Source organism: Trichoplusia ni, chromosome 5, assembly GCF_003590095.1.
Source record: "Trichoplusia ni isolate ovarian cell line Hi5 chromosome 5, tn1, whole genome shotgun sequence".
Taxonomy (NCBI): Eukaryota; Metazoa; Arthropoda; class Insecta; order Lepidoptera; family Noctuidae; genus Trichoplusia; species Trichoplusia ni.
This window is the reverse complement of record NC_039482.1, coordinates 14,024,277-14,044,445: the sequence shown is the minus strand read 5'-3', so window position 1 is coordinate 14,044,445 and position 20,169 is coordinate 14,024,277. Positions and strand designations below refer to the sequence as shown.

Sequence of the window (20,169 nt, the reverse complement as noted above, 5' to 3'; positions counted from 1 at the left end):
CAAACACTACAAGTGAATTAAGTAAAAAAACCTTAAAATTTGTATAGCATATCAAATTGTATATTACTCTATGCAGCGACTGCTGCAAAACATTCGCTTGTGCGTCTAATGCACAATGCGTCTAATTTGTAATGCATGGAATCATAAATATTAATTACTTTAATTTCGGCAAAATTGCTCGGGTTTGACAAACTTAACATGTCAGTAATTTAACAGGCTTATTAGTCATAGTTTAATCAGCTTAAAAAGTATTTTAGCTAGGAATTAGTAATTACGTTACTTTATTCCAAGTCATATCGAACTCGGCTTAGCAATTAAACAACTACTTATTATGCTATTAAGGGTAACCAACCACCAAATAAGACAACAATTTTCAGAACATCATAGTTTTCATTCATAAAGACACATTATAACCATTTTAGGCATCAAGCAATATTATCTGTAGCGGCGATCTCTGGAGCGCGACCTGTGCCGCTGGCGGTCACGTGACCGCGAGCGGTCGCGGTGCCGGTCACGGCGGTCCCGCGAACGCCGCTCTCGGTCGCGGTCGCCACGATCGCCACGTTCACGATCTCTGTCGCGGTCACGCTCTCTATCGCGGTCGTCGCGTCTCGTTTTGTCTTTTGTATATCTGAAATAACATAAGAATATATGAGATCTGTTTCATAATAATCTATGTACTCTGTGTGGTTTATAGAATGATTTTTAAGTTTGAAGTAATTATTCACTTGCAAAGTGTTTCACTGCTCACCTATCATTGTCACCGTAGTCACGCCTGTCTCTATCGTCATGTTCCCTGCGGTCCGCGTCGACCCGAGTCGGGTTGTAATTCGTCGCTGCTCCTGGTCCCGCGCCCGCACCACTATTGCCGCCATTACTGCTACACTGGCCACGGAAGTTGGCCACCGGAGGTTTCGCCGGTGCCGTGTTCCTGTTGTGCTCGGCTAACCTAATATTAAAAAGATTTTTAGTGAATTAAATGTGAGCTATTTCCTCAAGCAGTAATTTTGACGAAATCTGGCGCCTCGAAAAGCTATAATACGCGTATAAAATGTTGCATTTATATTTCCTTTTTTTGTAAGGTTTACAACACAATCAAATAAATACTTTCATCCAAGCAAAAAAATAACAAGTAACCTACTTTTGTTCAATCAGCTTCTGAATAGGTACAGGTATTCTGGGAAAAAGCGTGCTGAACCAGTCAAGCTTGATGAGCATTTGTCGCACGAGAGCACCAATGGTCGAAGTGCCGCCGCCTCCCGCGCGCGGGTCTATCTCTTCTTCATCATCCAAGTAGTCGGCATACCAGTCGAACAGGTCTGCAGGAGGCTGTGTGTAGCGTATGTACATGAATCCTGCACAAATTTTATCACAAATGAGTTGACTGACAATTAAGCTACCATAGATGTGAACGCATACTGACCGCAGTACATACTGTTGCGGTTGCGTTGCTTGCGCTTATCCAGCTCTTTGCAAAACACTCGAAATGACGTTATAGGCTAAAAAAGTGATTGTGTGGTTATAATGATAGAAGTACCCTTACTATAAATATGGCATACACATATAAGCCACAGCTCAATTTAAACAGTCATTGTACTGAACATTCTAACATTGCTCACAGTGCACACAAATTATCATGAAACCTAAATATGAGATTTCTAAAACATAAACACTTTCTAAACTAACACCAACATTGTCAACCTATTGCTACCATGCAACTTAAACGTGAATGTATACATTGTCGTGTTGCTATCTAACTTGAGTATTATCACAGCTTTTATTTATTTAATACTTCTTGCACATATAGTACAATGGCGGACATAACGCCTAAGGCGTTCTCTACCAGTCTACCTTTTGGTGGCGGAGAGAAAGTGTTGGTAGGTGCAAACAAATCCGAAAAACTACTATGAAACATAAACCTACATATATTACAAGCTTTTCAAGCAAGTTCTCACTAATTTACTTCCTGGTCTTTGATAGTTCTATCTATAGTGAGTTTATTCCAAACAAAGTGCAGTAAGGGCATCAAAAAACTTATTTCCTAATATTTGATATTGATTTACTTATTTTTAACAAAACATAAACAATGTAATGTAAGATTTTATAGATCAGGTGTCTTAGTAATTTTAATAAAAAAGAGAAGGCAACAATCTACAACAAATCTAAACATAGGCAAGCTCAAAGATCAACACAAGGTCTGAGATCTACTGTCATAAATCTATTGATATAAATATTTATTGAAAACTTACATTCATAATTCTACAGATTGATCAATGAGAGTGATGGAACCAACTAACTATAATAAAAAGATGTTAATAGGGTCTAGTAGATGTCATACTCATACCTACCAAGAGCTCTGATGTAGGGTGAGTCAGAGTGTTGTAACAAGCCATTGACTTGCTTGCGAGTCAGACGCAGAGTGTACAATTTGTACAAAAGGCAGAATGCTGTTGACACAATGCCACCAGCACCTACACCACGCACCTGTAAACAATTTTTAATTAAACAATTATTGAAATAAACAATTAGATTTAAATATCTAAAATCATAACTCATTTGAATGATGATAATTTAAAGTAGCAAAGAAAATAGACAATGGATAAAGATGTCTATAAATTTACAACCCCTAATATTTTTTAGGGCCGTAGTATAGACCTTAAAAATAGAAAAACCAGAGCCGGGGCTAGTATTGAAATGTACATGAGCTAAGCATATTAATATCTTGTTTATTTGAAACAGTGTAGGTACAACAACATACAAAGTATGAACACTGTTGAACATACTCACGCCGCCACACATGCCCGTCTGGCCCGCAGTCTTGCGGCTCCCTCGCTCCCACGGCTCTAGGTGCTTCACCTGGTAGTAAATCTCGTCCACCACTTCATGGTAGGTCTTCAACTTGAATAGGTGCACTGCAGAAAATAATATTCATAAATAATAGAACATCGTAATAAATGTTTCTAACCTCAACATAGATACTGTTTCTTCCTTTGTAAGACAAGAGAAGTAAATTAAGTTTCCAAGAGTTTTTTTTTTGTTATAACCTAATTCTCTAAGCATTTTGAAATCATACAAAAAGGCTTTTCTAGGGACTGGTATTCCAAGAGATATTCATATCCATAAGAAAAATCGTGAGGTCAAAAAAATATAGGCTTTTCTAATGATGTATCAGCTTGTCAAAAATTTAACAAAAATAGCGGGAAAACGGGTTGTGTAGAAATTTTATGAGGTGACTAGTGATTAATTAGGTCAGAAACAGTAACAGAATACACTGATGACGAAAGAAAAATAAAAGTGGAACAAACGAAGTCCAAGCTCCTGTGCGTTGGTATGTTTGCTTACCTACCTTTGAAGTAGCTAGAGCCCTGTATATTCGCTAATATTAGTGGGTTCAGGTTCATAGTCTGTTCATTACCCCATATTGGTAATATGTTATGCTGCTTTCCCGTCTTCGCGGGCTTTTGCTGATTGAACTCTGAAAATCAGTAAATATTAGAAACCAAATCATTAAGTTCATCACCCAAATACTGGAACGATACTCACCTTCTACTTCTGACATTATAATACTTATAACACTATACTTATCATATAAATTATTATTTAGAATGCTAATAGCACCGACTTCATTTAAAAGCAATACAATAATCTAATATTTAACACTAATAACTGAATTATTATATGATTTAGTTTTTAGAATTTGACAAAACAAAGTAAACCACAATGGCGACCAATGAATGAATGAACCCAAACTGGAGGAGGAATGAAAAATAAATAAAACGGAAATAGTGAATGAAACTCAACATCTCACATATTAGGTTATTGCCATTATTAAAATAAGCGTTTCTTAACAGAATGTTTCTGTTTTGCTTCCAAATTTTTGCACTTGAATTTTATTGTAAGCGTATGAATCTTCTAATTCCAATTATGGATTAAGCTCTAAAAATAATTATTTCACTCAATATGCATATCTACTCCGATGCCATAAGATGACAATGAATTTGTTAATATAAAATGGCAATACCACTGGTTTGAGCATGCTGGGCTGCTGGGTTTAATTGGGTCATCAGATTATTATATTTGAACTGAAGACAATAATTTTTTGGTGTAAATTAAACACAATATTTTAGTATCCTTATATTTATTAAAGTAGTAAAATTAACATTACATTTAAATTATTATGTCTGCCATCCCAGTGTCTATTGATAATATAACTCTAGATTCATTCCATCATGGATTTCATCTGTGTGTTGGTTAAGGAAAAATCCTGTGGAAATAATGTATGCAAGGCAATGATGATAGGATAGATTTTGTGAGTCAGTTGCCATTGTGCAGGCTCAAAATGCCACAAGTTCAGAAAAACAGTTCCCTTGTTTTTGCTGAATGGTTTAGATACTTTGTTTAAAAGGTAAACAATCTTGGTGTGTCTTTTAGTCTAAAAACTCAATTTTAAGTAATCTAAAAATCAACTATTACCGAATTAAATATTAAACAGATATATTCGTTGTTTAACCATTTAATTGTGTGTACCTTTACCTTTTTTTAGTATCTAAACCAATGCAGTCTATTTAATGGATTGCTTACAATACAACTTCAGTTTAATATTAGAAAAGTTTTTAGACTGTTTATTGAAAAATGTTTTGGAAAAACATATTAATCAAGACATACTCGTACTATACTTTAGATTAGTTACTAATTGTAGAACTAATCTATTTAAAAAGGATACAATCAGATAATTTGATGTGGTCCTTAAATACAGTGTACCACTTCTTCAAGACAATTTTGTCATATCTTGTACCCGTTTGTGCTGCGATTAACTTTTTAAGATCTCCAACGGTATCATCGGGATTGCATTTAACTCTCACTTTCTTCCCAAGACGGTCATTACAAGTTACTTCTAGCATCTTCTGAAAATATAAGGTTATGATTGTTAAGTAGAACAACACAGTACGTACTGACTAATAAAATACACAACAGTTGGTTTTATTTATTACAGTTAATGTACTGAATTTGATTAATTCCCAAAATAAAAACAGTTAATAGTTTTATACACAACACACTACTGCTGCTTGCACAAGCTGATGCTATTCTTTCGTGTGACACTGACAGTGTTGTCACTTGTCCGTTGTCACAGATAGTTGTTTGTGTTGTCTTTCAACGTTTAGTAGATGCATGGATTTTAAATTATGTCAACTTATTTTCATCTGGCTATTTACTTAAATAATTAGGAATAAAAAATCATTAATTTGTTACATTAAAAAGCTAATAAAAATGAAATACAATCGTTGTAGCTTTACTACCAGTAAACGAAAATAGTATGTTTAAACCAAACGTGTATGTTTTGACGTTCTTGTCATGCAAAAGATCTAATAAATAAAAACATCCGGGTCGTTTTCCTTTTCTCAAAATTTAAAGTATATAAAACGTTTACTGAATCATACAAATAATTAGTTAAAATAGTTATATTTAATGGATTTGTCTTATCATTAAGTATTTCTCCTAGAAGTATTGGTAATTGGGTTGATAGTAATTAGTTGGACAGGAAGTATATTCCAACTGTCCACACGTCATTCGACGGCGAAGGACTGACGTGACGGTTTCGACGGCAGTGAAATTTCATTTTTTAGTGAATGTGCTTGTGAAACGGTTTTTAAAATGCAAATTCCAAATGAATATGTGTCCACCGCCGAGGACGTTGCAGATCAGGTAATTTTTAAATGGATAATTTGTGTATTTTAGCTGTTATTTTCTTTCGAAATGGGTAATTTAGAAACGTACTTTGGATGGGATTGTCACGTCACCGAACTTATTTTCTTGTTGGCGCTTCTTGTACGAGTGAAACTGCATATATACAAACATATAAATAGGTTGAATGTGGACTGATGTAGCTGCCAAGCTCAGAAAAAATATTGAATCACTACACATATGCTATGTTCAGTGAAAAACTATAAGAGTTTCTAAATTATAGCTCTACAGATGTCTCACCCTTTAACCTACTTATCTTTTGATTTTAATAGTTAAATATGTTATATAGAATATCTTTATATGGATGATTTCATTCAACACATATGTTTTTGATATCTGAATATAGCTAACCTATAAATAATGTATCAATTCTATAATTAGAAGTAATAAGGGGCATTTCTTAATGTGTCTCATTAACTAACAAGAGATATACTAATGGTATTACTTGATTTATTTAACAAAAATCTACATAATGGAATTGTTATCAGATAACAGAACTATTAGTTATACTTTTAAAGTATGGGCCATAGAAAATGAGCATGACATTAATTCAAAACATCATAGTCTTTATCTTTTTTAACGGTCTGATACTGTAATAGTTATGTACAAAAAATAGATCTTTTTCATGACTATATTTACTTAAACAATCTATAAATTGTGTCAAATAATAGTAGTTAAAATTTTATCTGTCACTTAAATTAGGCATTTACTATACAGAAGGTATCTCTATCTTGCAAGAAGTAGTTTCTAAGGAGTAAATTAATCATTATTAGATATCTCTGGACCATTCTTTTTAATTTCCTATCTTTTAAGAGTTCAATCTGAATTTTATATTTCTCAGAAACAAAATTTATTCAGAAACAAAAATACAATAACTTGAAAAAAAACCTTAATTGTATATACTAATAGTTTTTTATTTTGTGTTTTTTCCTCATATTATTTAAGTTGCTTTGCTAGCATTGTTATTTTGTGATTTAAGTACTGTCATTTGTGAAGTTTGAATATTTATTTTTGTTTAGTATGGCCTATCCTTAACAAAAATAAATAGTTATCTACTTCCTTCCTAAAAACTAACTTACTTGCTGTAAATAATGTAAATATGGCTGATTAATCCTGTCATTATAAAAAAACATTTACATAAGGTTTCAGAAAAAAAAACCCTTATAATTTATGTGGGTAACAGTATTTATCAAGTGTTGATGTGCAGCCAACACACAATTCTATACATATTTTACTAAGCAAGTTAATATATTTGGACTCATCTCAACTAAACTATAAAAACCTTAATAGAATATCCTTTTTGATATCACATTCACTTATTTCAATCAGGGCATGACTTGTATGGCTTGCCTACTACTGTAAAACATGGCTAATGTTTATAGAATGCCATCATAGTTTTATTGCTTGCACAAATCTAGCTTGTAGGCGCATGAAATATTGAAGTAGAAGTGAAAGTGTGTGATGGAGTCACTCATATTTGTATTGTAGATTTTATTTATTAGTGGATTTCAAAACTGGCATATTTAAAATTTTGTCTTGTCTTGTGAATGTGAATGCTAATATAAAGCTTAGACTGTAACATTGTTTAAGTGATTGAGAAATAGATTACAAAATAACTGAAAATGATTGCACTGGATTTTCAAGCTTGTGGTGCTGAATTTAAATGTAATTTTAATTAATACAATAGGTACTTTTCAAAATTATTCTTCTTGATAATAAAGTTACGTAATTATCGCAAACACGTAATATGTTAAATTAATAGGTATCTATGTAATAAAACAATTTCAAAATATTAATAAATATGCATTTTCTAGATTATAACTAATATGATAATGTATAGGCGTGTTATATCACTTATATCTTATCTTACTTAAATGTTATTAAGTCATTGCCATGTGTTACTAAAGATATTGTACATATGTATGAAGATAATATGTATTTATCTATAGTACACGTATTTATCTGTAACTTAGTACAATTGATAGTAATAAATTATTCTAAAAATTCTGAAAAGTACAAACTCCAAAGATCAAATAAAATCATAAAAATGCATTAATCAACAAGCACCATTGTAACAGTTTGGTAATTGTTAACAGTTACAATAATTTAACAACTATTATTAAATCATTACTTATTGATATTAATTTAAAGTCGTTAAGATAAAATAAGTGATTTGTCATAATTAAATTACTTTCGAATTATTGGAATAACTTACTGCATAGGAATTATAATTTTGAATAAATTAGTACACAGTCTTTTGCAAAAGCTTGTTGTAAATTGTAATAAATGAAAGATTACCCTATTTCTAACGTAATTAGAGAAAGGGCAGAGGATTCATGTTATTTTGTCATTTATTATGTGAATGTATTTCCTAAGCTATAAATTATGAGATTTTTTCACTTTAGGCAACACTACAAAATTGCGTGATTCAGGGTTGTTCGGCACTATAATTTAAAATATTCTATACCGATCTACATACTATTATAACCAAACCACATTAAAGAATAAAGTTCATAGACTCGTCGAAAGCGCATGAACTCGTCATAATATGTATATTTCAGTCTAACCTATACAGATTCATCCCACGGGATATCTAAGAAAAGTTTGCGGTGTTGTCTATTTCCTTGGTGGTAAAGTTTACTTTCCTAAAACAAATAAATCAAGCGTCAATGCTTCGCAAAAGCATAGTAACAACGAAAGCACAGAACAAGTTCGTAACGGTAGAAAGAGAAAGTGTTTGGGCGTCTCGCTTCACATGTATATAGTACAGTGTAATCATTTGTGTGACGAAACATTATTCTGTCATCAAACCTCCCATAGGGGTTGACTTACGAAATATTGCATGATACGAGGATTATGATTTATGTATGAGAAGCATTTAATAAAGTTATAACGTAAAGGTTATACGGCGCGGATTCAATCCCCGCTTGAAGCAAATATATTTGTTCAATGATTATTTGGTTGTTTGTGAACATGCTCAAGAGTCCGATTAAACAAATACTTGATCACGAAAGATCTATGTGAGTATTGTGAGTTACTCGTTATCCTCTTTTTTACAGGCTTTTAGTTATATTATAATATGATTAATATAACAAATATTCCTAATTTCATATTTATTTGTACGTAAGCAATGAAAATAATGCGTGAAATTGTAAAGTATATCGAATTCATGTAAAGCTTGAATTTACTCGCTTAATAAATTGATCCGTACACAGTTAAATGTAGGCATTCAACATTTATTAAGTTACCTATAAGTAAACTGAAATTAAATTCATATTTTTATGACATGTTTTTTCACGCTTTGTAATAATCGTGGGTGTAAGACATAATTTAACTGTTACTATGTCATGACTTCACGAAGAGCTCTTTTCAAGCCGTTTACTATGTTATACGGTCATGTGTATTAGAGCTATTCAATATTGGAGCTATATAATCGCGTGACGGAGACAAATTCGTGCAATTATTTTAATGAAAACTGTTCATTTGGTAAAAGTATGTGTGTTAAGTCGAGTAGCATTGTACAGTGGGTAAATATAACTTTAGTAATACAATTGTGAATATAAAGATGTAATCATACAAATTTTCTTCAAGTAAGATATATTTAATGTACATGTGGATTTGAAATTATTTTTATGCAGTCTTAAATGTGCCATGTTGAGAATTTATTAAAATTCATTTTAGTTAACAACTTTGTATTTGCTATTTCGCCAAAAATAATCTGAGTGAAAAGAGAGTAGATTGTCATTTAAAAAGATTTTATTACTAAGCCGGTCTGATTTTAGCGGCTTTTTTAATAAACGCTCGAAATGTATTTATTCCAAGATGTATGAGAATAAAAACTAATAAAAGTAATGAATCAATCAAGTCAGCCCATTGCGGTACACCGCTCTACACAGGCACCCCAAGTCGCTCCACAACACCCAGCCCCCTTGCCTTATGGTCCAGTACGAAATGAATACCCGGCGTCAATAGCACTTTTCTTCAGCATTATTAGTTCTATTTCTAGGGAACACAAACTGCCATTTCCGCCGCCGTGAAATAAAAGAACGATAACAAAATAGCCTAAGTAGGAGTACATACAGTCAGAAATAATGAATAAAACCTTGTTTTCCTTTCATTTATTAAAGTCCATTTCAAAACGAAAAAAAAATTCTAATATTCTTTTTCATAACTTTTTTTTCTTTTGTCCAGGTGATACGCAAAGGCAAGAATGTGCTTCCGACGGTGGCGCGCCTGTGCCTCATCTCCACGTTCCTGGAGGACGGGCTCCGCATGTGGTTCCAGTGGTCGGAGCAACGCGACTACATGGATATGTCATGGGGCTGCGGCAAGTTCCTCGCTACTATGTTTGTTGTGAGTATATTTTTGAAACACTTTTTGGCTCTAGCGAGATCTAGAGCGGCTTCTGCCATATCTTAAAGTATGCCGTGTCTTAAATAATGACTATTGCATCTGCGACACGGAGCAGAGCTTTATCTCGATATAAAGCTCTGCTCCGTGTCGTGCGCAGATAATCTTATTCCCTCTTCCAGAATTGCAACAGCATTACTTAAAGTGGTGCTGGTATGCCTCTATTTTCTGTCACTCTAAAGAATGTTGTCATGACAACCTGGCCCTCAGTCGTACGATAGCTTTTATTATGCGTCTGCTGAGTAGGTTCTGATTACTCAAAATAAACATACAAATTTGCACGCGGGTCTTCGCCCACTTTAATAATGTCAGTCATCGTGAATTATGAAGCCTTAGTTAGATCTTGGAAGTCTCAGACCACAGCCCAAAACACTTCATTCTCATTGATATAAGGATTATAAAAAAGACATTAATTTCGGACTTATTCATTAGACTCCACATGGACACAATATTAGGAGGGATTTGCTTAAAGTTGTGATGGTCTTATCACTGAAGTTTTATAAACATACGCAACCTCAAAAGAGGTCTGTTTATTTAAATTAGTACAATCTACATAACAAAAAATCCTATTATTGCCTCACGATCTATTTCGCTCGTTCAGATTTGTGCAATCGCATTACACGTAGTTATCGAATTTACCGGAACATTTAATCTCATAGGTCGTATTTGGGAAATTCAGTTTCGTATCAATTTATCAATACTACATTTTAATATCGTCATTTCTTATCGGTGTTTCTTCCTCAATGATCTTTTTTGCTCAACAGTTGGTTTGTAGTCGACAATCATTGTTACAAATTCCTATACAGGAGATAACGTACGTCTTACTTCTAATCGCGGTTTCAAATTGGCATTTAATTTTATGGAACTCTTTGATTTCTTCTTTCTCTTCTTTTCTTATTCTGCTCAATAAGAATTATTCTGATTATTATTCCCTTGAATAGAAAAAAAGCAGTCTGAATTGAGTCTGAAACCCCTTATTTTCTCTAACTAACAATTCAAATGTTCTTAATGGTCGTCGCTACATTCCACTTTGAAGTGAGGCGCACATTGAAAATCGTAATAGCAACTGTAAAAACTGTTCTAATTTTCAGTATTTGGATACAATTTTTATAAAAAGGTTGACACAATTGAAAAGCTTTCCGCATTGAATTTGTATGCGTGTACGTCGTTCCACCTTTACAATAATAATATCTAATAGCTCTTCTTTATGATTGCAGCGAGCAGTAAGTGAAAACAATAATATATCTGTTGGCACTTTGCATCGCTACACGTGTTTACATGCACTAATTAATTATTAATTACTTGGGACGTACGCACTATTGTCTAAGAGACAAAAATACCGAGTTAATCCGTGATTTTCATTTTCATTTGGCACCTCAATATCATCCATTGTATTAAATTGCTTAAAATGTAAATTGTTTATTTATTATAAGTATGTCTATTGTGAAGAAGGCTATTCATAAATGTCCACTTCCTACGTCTAGTAAAAATGCTCAGAAAATTATGACAGCCTGTCAGAAATCAGAAATAGCCACAGTTATTTAATATTCATGAATCAATTTACATGCTCTAATTTCCTTTAACACTATGTATTGTAAACAGTCTGGTTTCAGCTATGATAAGGGGAAACTGTAAAATTTTATTATATTAATAATTCCCTCGTATTTTCCGTCTTTTTTTAAGCTAGCGAGTAATTAAAAATCTATTTTATTCAAGTTGTACTTTTGATAAACTACTCGTATTTACTCTACTACTCGAGTCTACTGTGACTATGTTGTTAATCGATCAACAACAAGTTGTTATACTTTTATTGTACGAATCCATTACTAATTATTTTCTTTGTGTATCCATCAGAGGCACATAACCGTTGCCTGTAAAATTTATTTTTCAAAGAAATGATAATTTAATGTGGGGTCATTGTCATTTGATTTATTTGATAGATTTCTTATTTAACCAATTAGATTAACGTGGATACATATATTATTACGCTTTTTGTAGGACTACTAATGTTGTAGAAAATCGGACAACATTGTATGAAACAGTTACTTAGCGAGTAGAACGGGCATTTTGAGTTGGTTTACACTACATTCATGTTACGGTGCCGTAGAAACTCGCCTAGTGGCCAGTGCACTTCATGTACTTAAAGGGAAAACCACATCATAGTAACTAAAGTAATACAACGCCATTCGTTCAAAAGCGTTCACTCTACTCTGTCTGGGCTCCGCGCACATTAATAATTTCACGCCATTTTGGCACCACTTTCGCTTTCTAGCGTTTGTGAACTATTCAATACCTGTTACATGTACTTGAGAGCCTATTTACCGCTTTTTGAAGGACGTTTCGGAAATTACGGTTACGTCAATGTACAGTTGTCAATACCTTATTGTTAACCATGTGCAAAGTTCTAAAAGTTTGCACAACTTCCGTCTTCAAACTCAAAATGTTAGGTTCATATTGTTCCGCGTTTTTGTACTATTTGTATTGTACTCTATCTTGTGTAGAGAATGAATGAATATTATATTCTAGCCATGACCTTCTGCCGGGTCTCTCTCGCATTAGCGCGATATTGACCTGAATTAGGGAGAGTGCAACGCCCTGCGGGAGCCTTGTATAGCACTTAGGCGAGAGCCGGGACAGTGACTCACATTGAGTACTTGATATATTTAATGCATTATTATAGGATTTACCGTTTATATTTTAATACTTATATATAGAACAACGTTTGAATAAACTTAATAAAATACAATTATAATTATGTATGATAAAACTCGGTTTCTGCAAAAAGCACACAAAAGTCATACAACCACAGGTCTATAAATAATACCTTAAATATTTTCATTATGTTGTCGACAAGTTCGGTAAAAAATTACGCTAAAGTTTTACAACAACATTCTATGATTACATTCATACCAACGTTTTTTTGTTTCTTGTAAATCTACTTTCTTACATAAATTTAATTCCGTTTATGTATTCTTTCCAGATAATTAACCTATTAGGACAGCTGGGCGGCTGTGTGATGGTGCTCGGCAGGCTGAAGGTGGACATCGCTTGCGGAATCCTCTTCTTCATTGTAGTTCTCCAGGTAAACAGCTACACACTATATACATTATTCAGTTTGGCGGATTTTTTTTTGAAGGGAAATCAAACCAAGGCAATGGTTTGATTTTGAATGAAAACACATTTTATATCATTTTAAAATAATGTATTATGACTTTGACTCCGATGCCTCAGGATGTTCTCTCTTTCAATGCAGTTTTTTTTATTCACACGTAGAGTTTGATACGCATTGCAGTATCATGCATTATTGACGATACTGCTTGTTTGTCTGTTACTTTTAAATTTGATTTTGCGCTTTGATTTGATTATCCACGATTATAGCCCTTTTACTAATTCAACATAGTTGTAGGTGCTTACGAATGACGCCATAAAATATACACGTTGTCAGTTGGTTTTTCGTGTTTGGATTTGTTTTTATTTCACACGTTAAAACCCCCGTTTAACGATAAGCAATTCGTGCTGTGTCATGGTGGCGTGGACGGAAGGTCGTCACAATTACCGATACTATATTACGTGCAATAAAATTGTTAGGATAATAACCAGCTGTTGGACTGTAGACAATGCTGTTTGCTACCAAAATTATATTGATATATAATAATGCCAGAACTCGAGAACGAATTTGTGGATATTGTTGTGTACTAGGAAGGTTTAGCAGGAACTAGTGCAATCACAACATGAACTTATTTCTATTGCCGGATGTTTCGGCTAGGTTGTACTGTGTTGTGACGTCAGAATATACTATCGAATACGCAGCCAGCCATTTGTTCAAAGGTCTACTTAGGTTCGAGGACCAAGATCATATCAATTAATTACTTAGGTATAAGTACATGAATGGTTTATGTTTGGACTTGAACTCTCATCTGTTATCAGTCTGAAAAAAAGTCGTGGTCATCTTTTGTTTCTTTTTTTTATTATCACTAGTCAGTCACGATGATTTAAATAATGAGACCGAATGTTTGTGGGTATTCATTACGTAGTGTTAAAATTAGCTTGGCAAGATTACTGTTTAAGAAGATTCGAATAACTTCTGGGCGAAAGCCTCCCCTTTTTCTACTAAACCTGTCCATTTTTCTTCTTCTAAATAATATTTCCTTTTGCCTTCCATTCCAGACGTTCGCCTACAGTATATTATGGGACATGCAGTTCTTGCTCCGTAACCTGGCCCTGATCGGTGCGCTGCTGCTGGTGGTGGCGGAGGCGCGGGCCGAGGGTCGCAGCCTGTTCGCCGGCGTGCCTTCCCTCGGGGAGAACAAGCCGAAGACCTACCTGCAGCTCGCCGGGAGAATACTCCTCGCCTTCATGTTCATCACGCTGCTGAGATTCGAAATCTCCTTCTTGCAGGTTTGTACAATAATTTGATTCATGTTTAACATAGGTACTCCTACTATTTATGGGATATACAATGAAAAGAGTAGTCAAAGAATAGCCGACTTCGTTCTGTCGTGGGTTAAAAGTAGTTTAATATGTCTTCGTATGTGATTTTAGTTAGTAGATATAAAGCTTTCGCACGACTCGGGCACGAGTATCATTCTTACTTATTGTTGTCCTCAGGGATTATCCTATTTTTCTTTATTAGTCAGAATAATTCTTATAAATTTCGATGTAATCACTCGTATATTTTTTCCGCGACATTTCAACACGTTTTACTAGAAATACCAGAACAGCTCACACGGAAATCTGCAATAAAATTCAAAATCGATTCGCGTTTTCTTCGCACTCCTACAGTCCTTGAACTTACAACAAATGTCAATCTAATTTTAATTATATTAAAAAATACTGAGTGACGTAGTCGATGTGTCGAACTCATTGAGCACGTTAGTTTGGGTCGCTAGTCACTATACATATTCATGCTATGCTAATACGTATGTCGTCATAGTGACCTACTTTAATATTTCAAATTTTGTTAGACAGGCTACAGTCTATAACCCACATATGTATGGTAGTTATAAGGTGTTGTATGGGAATTCCAGGTCTCGTTTATGATTCCCTGATGCTAACATCGCTGGCAAAGCAAAGCATGAAACAAAACACAAGTCAAGTTAATTGATATTTAGGTGACCTTGTTCTATCGAAATGGGTTGGTAACTCATAAATAGGTTCCACTAAAAATAATAATAGGTATTTAGTACCTAATATGACATTTCAAGTCTACATTTAGTGGTTGTATGAATCTTCTTTCTTAGTGGTTCTAATTCAAGTAATGATACATTTTATGAACTTGCCAATAACCGTTTTATCAATAAGATTCTAAGAAAAGACATTTGGCAAACGATACTAATTATACCTACCTTATGACAGTAGGTCGATATCAGCTGTCAATTTTGACGATGACGCTACTCATAGTAGGGCACGATATTCAAATTACATGTTCTAGGTTTACCTAAAATAATTGCTAGTACATATTATTATAATTCATGCTTGTTTCCAGATCGTGCAAGACCTGTTGGGCAGTATCCTGATGATCCTGGTGACGGTGGGCTACCGCACCAAGTTGTCCGCGCTGATGCTGGTGTTGGTGCTGTCGGTGCTCAACCTGTACCACAACGCGTGGTGGGCCGTGCCCTCCTACAAGCCGCTCAGGGACTTCCTCAAATACGACTTCTTCCAGGTCAGAATATACCTTGTATGCCCCATTTTTTTTGTTAAGGCGTGGGAATCTTCATGAATACCCACTCCCTCGGTGGAGGAAATAGGTAATTTCAGACTCTTACTGACTAAACCTGAACCGCCGCGCTATGTCATCCGCGTTATTGTGTTGGTATATAGCAATGCGTTGCGATTTTTCATACAACCTTGTGTATTACCCCATAATAATTGAAGCATAATTTGTTGATTTTTAAACGTCAGCGGATTATAAGCTTAGAATACAACAATCACTAGAACCATCAATTAGCTTTTTAAAGTCGCAAAGATACATAATTGACAGTTTCATATCATTTTATTTCAATCAAAATTAATACTTATTTATAATTATAATTATATTTTATGAAGTATTCTTACTGGAAATTTTTGTTTCCAGACTTTATCTGTGATCGGCGGTCTCCTCATGATCGTGTACCTGGGCCCGGGCGGCGTCAGTATGGACGAGCACAAGAAGAAGTGGTAGAATCGGTCGGCAGTGTGTACAATGTATGCACAGTGAAAGACATTTGATATTTTAATCATAAGATGTTATGGTGCGAAAGGAAAGAAAAAATTCATACAACATTTGGTGGTTTTATGTGACAATCTGACTAGTCGGCGATAGAATGTGAACACTGAGCTTACTTCCATATCCTGTAGAATGGCCGGTTGTGTTGTGGGCAGTTTGCTAGACTTGATGTGTACACGGTCGAGGAAGGGAACTAAATTATCTTCATGAAAGCAGGGACTTGTGTGATATCGCGTTTACTCTACTCCTATGAAATGTACTCTACTTTTAACAATGCATGACTTAAATAACTATGAATTCCTATAATAATGTTGTGTATCTATTAGGGATAAGTTAATTATTTACCCTTAAGTACAAACTGCCCATAACACAACTAAGCCATTTGTAAGTATAACACAAAATTTTATAGAAAACGAGTGCACGTATTTTGATAATCATTAAACTCAGGCCAATGACCCTTCCTGCGTTATAGTTAGCCGAAATTATAAACAAGGTATGATTTCATCGTTGTCAATTTTTATAATAATATAAGACTAGTATTTACGTAGCACTGTTTAACTGATAGTGTTGTGAATTCTGTGTTTCGCGTGATTGCGACACTGCGCGGCGATGTTACATAGTTACGTACGACTCTGCCGAAGTAACTCATATGCTATGAGCAAAACATTGTGCAACCATGTTAAGGTTACGACACGCCGCGAGCGACATGCTGTCCGATTTTTACAATATGTTTTATAATGAATAACAGTCGTGCTCGGCATGATGTAAGTTTAACATTACCGACGCTGGTCGATGCGTGCACAAATAATTTGCACGTATTCGAACGTTGGTAGCTGCTTATAGCTCGACGAAAATATGAATAAGTCGCGTGTTCCGAGCGCGCGGTAACTCTCCGCCGGTGTCACTGTCTCGTGCGCCAAAACAAGTGAACTCCCTCCCTGTCCTTTGCAGAAGTGATATTTTCTTAGCGGAGTGGAACCTTCGCGCGTAAGTGTATTTACTCAGACTGAACGTAGCCCGCTTTCATTTTCTATAGCGTAACATTTTTCATTCCGTATATTTTCTAAATGTTGTGATTCAATGTAAATATTTATATAAAAAATTATATATATTTTGTACTTACTGACTGAGTAACAGACAGCAGATCTTTGAATGTAAACGCAATGCTCTTTTTGTTATTTTTAATATTCCAGTAGCCATAAGTAAAACTTTGGTCACCATTCGGAGATCTGGGCTTCTTTATCCCTATAAAATGTAGTCATAAAACATTAATAATGATTTGCTTTATCAAAAGTATTTAAAAGACACATATTTTTGTATTATTTTTATTTATTTTCTTAAGTTTGTTTGGCCATAGATAATAAAGATTCCTGAAAAGATTGTTCCGAATAAATTTTTATATAATAAAGATGTTTTATTTTTTAACTATTATATTGTTTACTTCATTATGATTTCCAAGAAAACCTCGTGTTTCCCATAATTTCAGATTCATTTTCTTTTAAGTAACAAAAAAGGTGGTGGTAAAGCCTGCAATAACACAAAATCTACAGTTTTGTAAAACATTTATTTGTGTATATATTAATATTTTAAAATTCTTCAACAACTACTGGTCACTTAAACTTGTGCGCCTACTCTTTCGCCTTCGCTCTTTCATTTTCCTTACTCTCTATATACTTGAAGACTTTGTTAGCTAGCTGTCTGTACTTCTCTGCGTGCGTGCTGTCGGGGAGCGCGTATATGGCGGGTTTCCCACTGTTTATGCACTCCGACATGTTCTGATCGACTTCGAAGCTCTGTATGATCTCCAAGCCCATCTGGTTAGCTGTGAGCTGCGTGTCGGTGCCGAACACGAAGTTTTTAGTACCACAACTCGAGCAAATAGCGTGCGACATGTTCTCCACCATGCCGACGATAGGAACTTTTAGCTTCTCAAACATATTAACACCTCTTTTTGTCACCTGCAAGGCCGCTGATTGTGGAGTTGTGACTACTACTGCGCCTGCAAAGACAATGTTTAACATAGAATTTAGTTATGAAATAAAAGAGTTGCAGTAGTGCAAAAATATTAAGTTATTAGCTGTAAGTTGAAAACAAAAAGACAAAATTCTGCATTAATACATTTAAATAGTGCCCTAGAATTAAAAATATAATTTTCATGTCTCTGTAAGTAAAATTACTTCTTCGTTGTTCTAATTCCTGCCACTAGTTACTTGTGTTGTACATACCATCTATAGGCAAGTTCTGTGCGAGTGACAGATGCGTGTCGCCAGTCCCGGGCGGCGTGTCCACCACGAGGCAGTCGAGCGGCCCCCACGCCACGTGCCGCGTCAGCCGCTCCAGCGCCTGCATCACCATCAGCCCGCGCCACACCACCGCATTCTCCCCAGATACCAACAGGCCCATTGACATGCTGAAAATCATTACTGTATATTTTTTTGCTCTCTTGGTATACTTTGTAAATACTCTTTTGGAAGGTTTAATAATGATAGCGCATTCCTAAGTTGCCGTGTCAGAGAGAGAGAAAGAGGATAGGCGAAAATGTAATGAAATTATATGAATGTTTTCTATATACTTTGCATTCAGTATTTGTCACAAGCTACCAAGTTGTTAGGAGGGCAATGATGATCAATATTGATATGGAGCTATAAAAGAGAAATATGAAATAAATTCAATACACATATCATAAAAAGTTGCTAAACTCTGTCAATACTAGGTAACACCATGCAAATATTTTTCCTATATGCATATTCTGTTATTTCTCACCATTTAACACCATAGTTAAGGAGTGGCTCAATAAGATTATCATCATTTAACATGGGCTCTCCACTTATGTTCATCATAAGTGGCACAGATGGACCAAAAACGTCGGCATCCAGCAGACCAATCTCTTTGTCAGGCTCTATCACCTTCATAGCACATGCGAGATTCACTGAAACAATGTGTGATTTAGTATTTATGTATATAATTGGCATCTATATGTTATGAAGGACAAACTTAATGTAGGTAGATGAACTCAGTAGTGATAAGAGTAGTGTAAGATGTAAAAAAATACATATGGAATTATGTTGTTAATAGCAGCAAACTAAAGTGAGTTAATTTGTAAATTTCAAGTGACATAAGATACCACATACCAGCAGTTGTTGTCTTCCCAACTCCTCCTTTCCCAGAAGCCACTAGTATTATGCTTTTGACCCCTGGCAGAGGCTTCTTCTCCGGCAAGCCTTTAGCCATCACTTTAGCTCTATGCTCATTTAACTGCTCTTTTGTGTGCTTAAGCCGGACTCTATAGCTACATACTGGTGCAACCTGTAGTTAAGATTTTATTTTTAAGCTTTATGCTACATTGATTAGGTTATAGTTGATAATCTTATAAGGTAAACAGAATGTATAAATAAAAAATACTATGTTGAAACACTGCATGGTTAACATCATAACTATGCCAACACAATATATATCGAAAGTGTTCGTTAAAGTTCACTAAAACCTTAAAAACAGAGTAATTTATGAAAAAATTATAAAATAAAGTCCAAGATGTTAATATACGTACAGTGTTCACATTGCTGTTCAATAAAACGCTATAAACTCGTTGAAATGCCCTTTGGAGATTCATAACTTGTAAAAGTTTCAGTCGAACGTAGACTTGTGGTGAAATCAGCCTTTTATTATTGTAAATTTGCAATTTTTAAAAATTTGCGATTGCAACGCAAAACACTCGTTCAGAAATCAATTGAACAATGTTAATTGACTGACAGTCGTTGGTTGGATACATTTGGATTTGGTATGACAAGTGTCAATCATTCATATTTTTT

The 20,169-nt window shown here is 34.6% G+C and overlaps 4 protein-coding genes across 6 annotated transcripts; 1 reads left to right on the top strand and 3 right to left on the bottom strand.

The window, feature by feature from the left end:
- Window positions 1-370: 370 nt before the first annotated feature.
- LOC113494608 (pre-mRNA-splicing factor 38B-like) lies at window positions 371-3,745 on the bottom strand. Its single transcript, XM_026873028.1, has 7 exons — window positions 3,544-3,745; window positions 3,347-3,475; window positions 2,788-2,912; window positions 2,349-2,484; window positions 1,142-1,355; window positions 752-949; window positions 371-631 (listed from the first exon to the last, which is right to left on the bottom strand). Exons 1-7 carry the CDS (start codon window positions 3,557-3,559, stop codon window positions 436-438), a joined length of 1,014 nt encoding a protein of 337 aa, XP_026728829.1. The 5' UTR covers window positions 3,560-3,745; the 3' UTR covers window positions 371-435.
- A 376-nt stretch (window positions 3,746-4,121) lies between these two features.
- LOC113494609 (ubiquitin-like protein 5) lies at window positions 4,122-5,133 on the bottom strand. Of its 3 annotated transcripts, none has more exons than XM_026873030.1 (3): window positions 5,049-5,133; window positions 4,724-4,904; window positions 4,122-4,240 (listed from the first exon to the last, which is right to left on the bottom strand). In XM_026873030.1, the coding sequence occupies exons 2-3, from the start codon at window positions 4,899-4,901 to the stop codon at window positions 4,197-4,199; spliced, it is 222 nt and encodes a 73-aa protein (XP_026728831.1). In that variant the 5' UTR covers window positions 4,902-4,904; window positions 5,049-5,133; the 3' UTR covers window positions 4,122-4,196. The 3 variants fall into 3 exon arrangements, with proteins under 3 accessions (XP_026728831.1, XP_026728830.1, XP_026728832.1); XM_026873029.1 differs by having other exon boundaries at window positions 4,992-5,109; XM_026873031.1 differs by having other exon boundaries at window positions 5,058-5,080.
- A 417-nt stretch (window positions 5,134-5,550) lies between these two features.
- Window positions 5,551-17,768, top strand: LOC113494607 (surfeit locus protein 4 homolog). Its single transcript, XM_026873026.1, has 6 exons — window positions 5,551-5,703; window positions 9,934-10,095; window positions 13,133-13,234; window positions 14,320-14,550; window positions 15,638-15,817; window positions 16,229-17,768. The coding sequence occupies exons 1-6, from the start codon at window positions 5,653-5,655 to the stop codon at window positions 16,313-16,315; spliced, it is 813 nt and encodes a 270-aa protein (XP_026728827.1). The 5' UTR covers window positions 5,551-5,652; the 3' UTR covers window positions 16,316-17,768.
- A 137-nt stretch (window positions 17,769-17,905) lies between these two features.
- LOC113494606 (iron-sulfur protein NUBPL) lies at window positions 17,906-20,136 on the bottom strand. The gene is made up of 5 exons (XM_026873025.1): window positions 19,908-20,136; window positions 19,492-19,666; window positions 19,124-19,289; window positions 18,586-18,770; window positions 17,906-18,359 (listed from the first exon to the last, which is right to left on the bottom strand). The coding sequence occupies exons 1-5, from the start codon at window positions 19,968-19,970 to the stop codon at window positions 17,989-17,991; spliced, it is 960 nt and encodes a 319-aa protein (XP_026728826.1). The 5' UTR covers window positions 19,971-20,136; the 3' UTR covers window positions 17,906-17,988.
- Between the last annotated feature and the right edge of the window lie 33 nt (window positions 20,137-20,169).